Source organism: Lupinus angustifolius, chromosome LG04, assembly GCF_001865875.1.
Source record: "Lupinus angustifolius cultivar Tanjil chromosome LG04, LupAngTanjil_v1.0, whole genome shotgun sequence".
Classification (NCBI taxonomy): Eukaryota; Viridiplantae; Streptophyta; class Magnoliopsida; order Fabales; family Fabaceae; genus Lupinus; species Lupinus angustifolius.
Genome location: NC_032012.1, coordinates 2,804,983 through 2,813,820, shown reverse-complemented (window position 1 = coordinate 2,813,820; position 8,838 = coordinate 2,804,983). Strand labels below are relative to the sequence as shown.

The following is an 8,838-nucleotide window of genomic DNA, read 5'->3' as shown; positions in this document are numbered from 1 at the left end:
TTTATTAATATTTTACTACCCAACATTCAATCTCATAAAACATTGGAAGTCTTATAATTGTGTATTAAAGTTTTCCCCTATACTTCAGTGATTTTTATCACATATTACAGCTACAAAATAAAATTCAATGCTCCCCTTAAAAAGGGAGGAGCAAAGAACTTTCCAAATAACAATGCTAGATGAATTAAGTAAAAGTGTAATCATTACCTCTTTACACATAAAAATTCAGAGTTTCATAAGAACAGTTTAAATTATATATATATATATATATAATTGAACAATTAAAAAATATCATTAACATAGCATAATCCAGGAGAAAATTCTAGCAAGGAACTGGCATTAGAAATAACAGGAAGCCAAACATGATAGACTTGTGGGTTATCTTTTATTCATCTAATCAACTATATTCAAATGAAAACAAAGAAAGGTACCAGCTTGATGAATGAAATAAAACAATGGAATGGATCCAAAACCAAGGATATGTTTGTGTACTTGTGTTGATAATAACATAAAATTGTTTTAGCACTTCAATGGAGTAGGAATGACTCAACTTGTGGGATAAGTCAAGAATGCTGGCACTTACATGAGTTGAGTAATCAGAATGAAAACCAATCTTCCAATTAATCCAAAAAAATCACCTCTTCACTAATTTCAACACATCACCAACAAGGTGTAATGAGCCAGTTACAAGGACCTGAGATATCATGCAGACAAATTTTGCTGTCAGATCTTATGCTCGGTGGATATATATATAGTTGAAATTAAAAATGATAAAGAGCAATTGTTTGTAACACAAGATTTATAATTTCAAGAGCAATTTGTATCATATCTATATAATAACTTTCATAGAATAAGACTGATCATTGATTGATCCTACCTTGTCAGAGTTGTTTTTAACCAAAGCAAATACTCGAGCAATCATTTCGTTAAGAAAAGTCTTAACATCTAACATATCGTTACATCAGATATTTGCGATTGTCCAATGTAGTTTATGTTACCTCAAAACGGGTTGAATGATTTTGTTGCACTCTGTCCCTAAGCCATTTGATAGCTACCGGCAATGAGGAAAACACTGCACTGTGTTCAGAATTACTTGCACTCATTTCTATATCATCTTTTAATTCTTCAGAAGAAGCATTGATACTCCTGCCTGCTAAGCCAAATGACGACAAACTAAGCTCAGAAAATTGTTTAAACTGTAAATAACAAAAGAAAAAAGACAACAAAATGAGTAGAATAAGATGCTCTCAATTTCGGGTAAAAACCAAAATGAACTAAAAGATGCTTAGGTAGAGACTAGGTACTTCCACCCACAGGCACTAAAACCAACAGTTGCCAACCTAAGAATTTTTATGAAGTCCCCAAGAGTCAGCTTAGTAGAGCTGCGGGAAACAGAAAGGGCAATCTAGTACTATAAACTATAAAGCTCCCGCAATATATGGGGTTCAGGGAAGGGTTGGACTCACTATGTGGGTCTATAGTAGTCAGTAGGTAACCTCATCCTACATTTGCAAGAGGCTGGTTCAACTACTTGAACATGGCAACAACTCTGACCTTTGCACCAAGGCTCCCCTTCGGCTAGCGAGGCAGAGAAAGCTAAAAATAACTACATAGGACCTAGCTTAACATTAGGTCCCCAGTGGTCAAAATTAGGGAATCAACTCCAAGGGCAAGACTAGTGGTTCATTAAAGAAAAACTTGAAAAATAAAAAATGAAAAATATCTAAAATAATCGAATAGATTAGTGATCAGAATTTTGGACAAATAATTTGTATGTTCAATAAATTTACCTTTGTTCCCTTGCATGAGATTTTCCCACACTCTTTGAAGAGTCAACTGCCATGACAGGTCAATGTTAATATCATTCTGTGTTAAAGCATGGGATCCAACTTTGTGGTACACTGATAAACCAGGTACAAAGAGTGCCTTCTTGAAGTAGACACCTACAGTTTCAATCTAGTTGCTTAGTTCTTTATCAGGAAAATAACCAATGCAAAAAATATTTGGCATTACTTTTTCCATGGGTAGACCGAAATGATGACAGAATCAATCGAGCATAGGGACACTTATTTTGTAAAATGTTTATTACTTTATGGATAATTTAAAATGGGGAGGGATCAACTTACTCTTCATCCTAGTCATCAATTCTAGGGAAATCCAATGGTTTGAATTAGTGAGTAGATCTAAATCATTAGATGTCCATAGAATTGATTGTTAGGATGAAGAGTAAGTTTAAATCGGAGTAAGTGGTCCCTCCTCTTTTAAAATTGTTATCAGACACAGCTATTATGAAGTAACCATCTTCTAGCAAATTCCAGAGATTACTCACCATTATCAGCACAAGTTTTCATCAAGCGAGGAAGGAGCAGCTGAGGATCTCGCACCGACATACAATTGAATAGCAATATCTGCAAATAATTCAATGACCTCAACTAAAACTTCATGAAGAAACATCAAGATTGATAAAAGCATAATCGTTTCCATCTCTTATATACCAGACTTCAAGTATATTTTTCAAAATTCAACCTAGATACATGAGTCATGCAACTTGATTCAAAGAGTTATGCTTATGATTCCTGTTAAACAAAGCAATTTGTTCTACAACTGACTTAACTTTCGTTACTTTTATTTTGTTTGCTCCACGGGTAGAAACACCCTTCAAATTTCTGTCCATGGGACATGCCCTACAGATACTTTAAATCACACTCAACCACCTAGATAACTATTTTCCAGATATTCAACTATCACTGCTACTTTATCAGCTTATTTTGCTATACATTCAATAACAGGCCTAATTATGATAAGATTCAAAATATTCAATCTACCTGTGTGGACTTTTGTTGGGCTTTTTCACCATGGTGCATCTTCACCACTTCATTAGAGAACTTAGAATTATCAGGCTTCTGATGAAACAAAGTCTGGTCCTGGTCTTTAATGGCAATAGAAAACCACCTTGCACATGCTTCCATGCTTTCAGGACTATGAGCCCCATCTAAATAGAAGACAAGTTCATTTGAGGTTTCTTTGTTGGTTTGTTGATCAATAACAATCTGAGCCCTTCCTTGCATACTTGCAGTTGCCAATCCTTTTATGAACTGTTGTGGCAAAGTGTGCTGCTTCATGCAGGTTGATGAATCACTTTAACAGTAAGACAAAAACTAGACAAAAAAGAAAAGAGAAGGTTGTAGAAACTCGAGTTTCCACATTTATAACTTACTATCTGCTCCAAACAAGTGTCTTCAAGATGTCCAGTCTTCTTTAGCCATGTAGAGCATAGTGCAACAGCAAGACCAGCATTTAGATATTGATGCTCACCTTGGAGCCCTAATCTTAAACCATTTAATAATTTGACATCTAATGGGGGTGTCACTTGAATAGGTACCTATAGTAAAAAGGGTTCTGCTTATCTGATTAAATACCAAAATAAAAGAGAAAAACTACTCTAATGAGGTAAGTCAAGAAAGCTCTTAATTTTGCATTATGTATCACCTGGATTTTGAAAGATCATTACAAATGTATATTTCAGCAGAGCATAGAGACAAAACTTGACTAAACGTAGTATTAGAATGACAAGGCATGTTGAATATGGTTGAAGGCATTGTTCTCTTTAAAAGAAAATCCAGTAATATTGCTAAGCTACTAAACATAATGAGTTTGAAATTTTACTCCGAATCAAACATGCACCAACTTGTACATTCCAGAGGAAGTAAAACAGGAGCATGAAAGAATGGACTCACATTTAACTGAGAAGCCTTCTCTTCAAGAACATGCATTGCTTCGTCAGGCTGAGGTACTGTAAAAGCTGGAATGTGATGCTACATCAAAATAGAAATGAATAAAGTTAATAAAAGGAAGTTTTAGGAAGAAAGGATAGAAAACTACATTGGGAGTTATGACAGGAAAGTGAAAGAGAAAAGATAAATGTAATCACAGAAGAGCGACACATGAAGAGCACATTTGTTGATACAAATCTCAAAAGATGTTCTTCCTTTTTTAAGGGGAGAGCGTGAAAATGACATTGGAGTGTGAATCCCATATTGGCAGGTTGTGATATAAAGAACACTCCCATTTAAAGTAGAAATGCTCCATCACAGGTGGAGATAGCATCCTGGATGTCGGGCTAAACTTAAATTACTTTATTTTACTAAAAACCATTTCATGTAGATTTGATAATATCATTTTAAAACATGTCGTAGGGAGCCCCCCTCAACTATAACGACACTATATCACTGATCTACTCTCTTAACTACTTGGGTTCTCTTCTGCATCTGAAAAGAAGTAGCAAACATTTTACTTCAAAGAATACCTTGAAGATACCAGCTTTCTCACCAGCAATTTCTCCAAGTGTATTCCCTGTTAATAAAATCCAGCATAAGGAAATAATCTCAATGGTTGAACAAATCAGTAGCAGTGCAACATAATGTTCAACTACATTATGATACATCATCTATATTTTTGCAAAAAAATTTCGAAGGCAAAATACTTTCCATTTTCTTGCAGGTGGCCATACCATGACTTCCAGAGTAATACATTATCCATGACATGATTAAACATATTTTGTAGGTTCAAAACAAGTCACACATTTACCTATGCAGCCATTTAATGTTTTCAAGTTTCCAAGTTTCACATACCTCCTCTATCTTGTTGCAAATGCAATACATCAAACCACATAAATTGGTATTTATATCAAACGTTATTGCATGATTTTCATTACCAATATATATGCATTAAATTAGCAGTTATCTAAAATACAAAAAAAGATCACTAACCAAGAATCTCCATGTGGTCATACCCAAGGGAAGTTATGCCGCACACAATCGGTGTCTGAACCTGAAGTAACAACACATGTGCATGAGCTTATTACAAGATATTAACTTTGTAGAAAATATCAACAGTCAAGCAGTCTTATAGTGGTAATATAGTAGAGACCAACATATTGTTGTTGGAAAGACAACACATACCACATTTGTTGCATCATATTTGCCACCTAATCCCACTTCCATTATAGAAACATCTACCTGCATACATTTTGGAAATAAAGTAACTACTATCTATAGGTATTAATACAGAAAAAAATTAGCATCAATATGAACAAGTCTGTATAGGAATTTAAAATGCACGAATCAAACCTGCTCTGCTGAAAATATCTTGAAGGCAAGTAAAGCGAGGAAGTGAAAAAAAGTAGGCATCGGAACATTATCATTGGTTTTTTCCTGTGCAGCATCAAAATGAGAAACCAGAGACGAAAACTATGAGCAACCACATCAAATCACAGAAATTTTCTAAGAATCTACCAACATCATTTCTAAGTGACCACTGTGATGATTTCAAGTATACATGAATTTGATAATATGGTATTACTGTCATACAATACGAGAATTGTAATTATTAAGACAGAATATCTCATTAGAGCACAGAAAAGAAGATGATTGCGGTAGAACCACCAAAGTAACAATTAAAACAATTTTCTATTGTTCCATATGACACTAAATTGAGAGAATATTAACACTAACCACCTCCAGTTCAACATACCCTACCTTTAAGCATCACTCACAACCCTTTTTGCCTTATGCCTACAAGCTCGCACATCATTAAGTTTGTTATGAAAGGCACCACTAGACCTGATTTATTTGCTCTACCATCATTATATCGTCTGAAATCAATGCAATAACTCAAAAGGAAAAATAAAATAGATTTAAAACTTCAATGCAACCAGTATAGATTAGCCATCTTGCACTCTTAACAGTAACCGGCAGGTTAGTTTATAGAATTGTGAAGCAACATTGGAATAAGTTACCATTAGTATGAAAATAGTGAGGTAATTTGGTTCTAGCCCAGAATCAAAATCGGGAAAAGCAATAGCCTGGTTTTATACCCAATCAAAACTTCAGCCCAAAATTTAATGAAGTATTTATGTACAGAACTATACCTTTAGTCTATCATAACACCACCAGAAATATGCTAAAAATTTCTCTTCACAGATTTCCACACTGCAGAAGCAACAAGGGTAATGCTAATAAATCAGAGTACACTGTCACTAGCTATGTCACAAAGTGAAACAAAAGACAACATGTGATGTATCTTAGTACATCCATGACATAGAGAAAAACAGAGAAGTACTAGAACTATGATACTGCAGTAGCCACCAATATGAATGTTTAATTTGTTATGGCAACATTCTAGTATTACCAAAATAACTAGATTCAGAACTCATGTTTAATTAATATGCACTCTTAACAAAGAAAAGGACAGACACATAATCCAGATAAGATATTTCAACATCCCATTCAACAGAGAAAATGAATTCCACATGCAAGATGACACAAGTTGAAAATTCATAGAAAAAAGGATATAAGATCAATATGTGCATCTCAAGTACTCACCCGTCTATACGAAATCTTTCTCTGATGTCAATTAGGTGAGGAGAAGTAAAGAGCCCAGTGCGAAAACCACAGTTACGTAATATAGATTCTGTAAAGGTGCATGTAGATCCCTATGGAAACACACTGTTCATTAGATATGCAAGAGTTAAAATAGAAATAATGTTGGACACACACATACATGTTACGTTCTTACATCAGAAGGAAGTAATTACAATTTATGAAATAGCAAGAAACTGTAATTTCAAAGCTACTCCTCAGTCTGAAACCACAAACTACCAACCACATATCAATGATCAATCATTCACGAAAGCTTGAACCTCTCCCATTGAATACTGAAGATTATAAATTGAGACAATATATGAAGTTAATTTCAAAAGAAGCAAATTTAAATCCTTAGCATAAACAGCTTTAACTAACACAGATACACAATAAAGCAACTCATTTGAACACAAACTTCATGAGGTCCTTAACATGGCTTCATGTCCAAGAAACCATCAAAACTGAAACAAAGTACCTTCCCTTTGGTACCAGCTACATGGATAATCTTCATTTTCGAAATAGCCTCCTCCAAATCTAGCATCTATGCAATCAATATCACAACATTTTTAACACTTAAGATCACAAAAAATAATCAAATCAAACACAAATCTCAAACATTTGTACCTTTACGTACTCAAATAGCACGTTGAATCGATCCCCCATATTGACATCACCAACACGAGTGCGTCTAGTAATCAATGAAGACAAAGCATCCAATGCTTCTTCATAAGGAGTCACTGGTGAAGATTTTGAAGACCCATTGTCCCCTTCTGTAAAGAAAATTCCCCATGAAGTAAAATCAGCAGAAAAAACATCAAAAAATTAAACTTTAAGTTAAAAGCACAACGCAGTGAAGTTGAAAGGAAGAACCCAATGAACAGAGAGAGATTAAAACAACTCAAATGTGGAATTTAAGAATACACAGAGATGAAAGAAAGTACCTTGAGCCATGGGTATTGTGGATTGAAATCTGAAATCAAACAGAACAAAAAATGTTTTTTTTTTGTGAACTGTGAAGCAGAGAGAGAGAGAGAGAGTTTTAGAGAGAGGGGTGAAGCGAAAAATGGAAGGTGGGTATGAGAAGGAAGGATTGGGAGATAGAAAGAGTGAAGATGATAGGTCTGGCTTCAGCTTCAGGCAGGACCCACATCAGCTCTTCGAGAGAAGAACGTGCCAACATATATTTCTTTTGTATAAGCAAGGTTTGTCTTTATTTAGGGAGTTATTTTTTTAACCCCTATTCAGCTTTAGATTTGAAGTTAATTCGATCTTAAATATTAATTTGGTCAATATTTAAATTCAATTTTATACTTGATTAAATATAATGTATATTTATTTTAGATATAGTTTCATCAATATTATTTGTTATTGTGAATATGAAATTTAAGATATAAAATGATATATGTATATATATTATTAATCATGTGTATATGGTGAAAAATTAGGGTGAGTGACATGAGACGGGATGTGATGTGACAGACTTGGTCCCTACCCGACCCTAAATATTGACTGAATCTAATATTTGAACCCGGACATAAATTTAATGAGACCCACCCCTACCTTAAGGAAGTGAGTGGGTAGGGATGGGTCCTCCTCACCCCTACCCTAAGGAAATAATACCTTTGGGATTTGATATATCCTTCGTTGCTCTCCTAAAAATTAAACGTTAACCTTTTTTTGTCTATTTAGAGATTTAGCGGTATGATCTTACAACATTAGATTAATATCTTTTTGGTTTGTAATGATAGAGAGTTACTCACATAAGAACAATGCATTATTGTGAGAAATGAGAACACTTAATATATCTCATTGGATCTTAATTGAATGATTAAGATTAAAAGATGCATGCACGTGACTATCATGTGATTAATAACTAACTGACTTCTAATTCTAACCATCTATGATTAGTTGTAAAGCCCAGATTTATTGTTCTCACAATTTTTATATGAAAACTGTTCTCACTTAATAGTTCTCCATAAGAATATATGGGGAAGATGAATAAAATTAAATAAAAAAAGTTAATTTTAATTAAAAACTAATTCCATTATTTATTTTGATAACATTAAGATAAAAAAATAAAAATGATATATCTCCCATTAAATTGGGATGGTAACAATTAGGCATTAGATTAGCCATTCACATAAACAGGTTAAGATTCTATAGCATATAATAGTCCGAGTCTTACTTATATATCTTGTTAAAAGACTTATTTAGAGCATAAGTCTAACCTAATTAATATTATGATATGGCTTATTGATTTATTTAAAAGCATATGATGATATAAGATATGATATTTAAATAGGTCAAAGTCTCTCCCTCGCTAATTGGTTATTTTAACCTAAATTATTGTATTGGAGTATTGGTTCTATGAAATGTTTATTTTTTTCAATTCGTGCTATAATTTTTTCCCATTTTG

The 8,838-nt window shown here is 33.7% G+C and overlaps 1 protein-coding gene across 5 annotated transcripts; it reads right to left on the bottom strand.

The window, feature by feature from the left end:
- Positions 328-7,586, bottom strand: LOC109345097 (folylpolyglutamate synthase). 5 transcript variants are annotated; one of them, XM_019583882.1, is made up of 17 exons: positions 7,483-7,575; positions 7,364-7,448; positions 7,047-7,189; positions 6,898-6,963; positions 6,384-6,493; positions 5,930-5,990; positions 5,130-5,213; positions 4,962-5,018; positions 4,770-4,830; positions 4,307-4,353; positions 3,738-3,815; positions 3,218-3,382; positions 2,826-3,116; positions 2,330-2,408; positions 1,791-1,943; positions 999-1,153; positions 328-694 (listed from the first exon to the last, which is right to left on the bottom strand). In XM_019583882.1, exons 1-17 carry the CDS (start codon positions 7,570-7,572, stop codon positions 635-637), a joined length of 1,785 nt encoding a protein of 594 aa, XP_019439427.1. In that variant the 5' UTR covers positions 7,573-7,575; the 3' UTR covers positions 328-634. The 5 variants fall into 5 exon arrangements, 4 of the variants coding, with proteins under 4 accessions (XP_019439427.1, XP_019439429.1, XP_019439428.1 ...); XM_019583884.1 differs by having other exon boundaries at positions 2,826-3,113; positions 7,483-7,573; XM_019583883.1 differs by having other exon boundaries at positions 999-1,150; positions 7,483-7,571.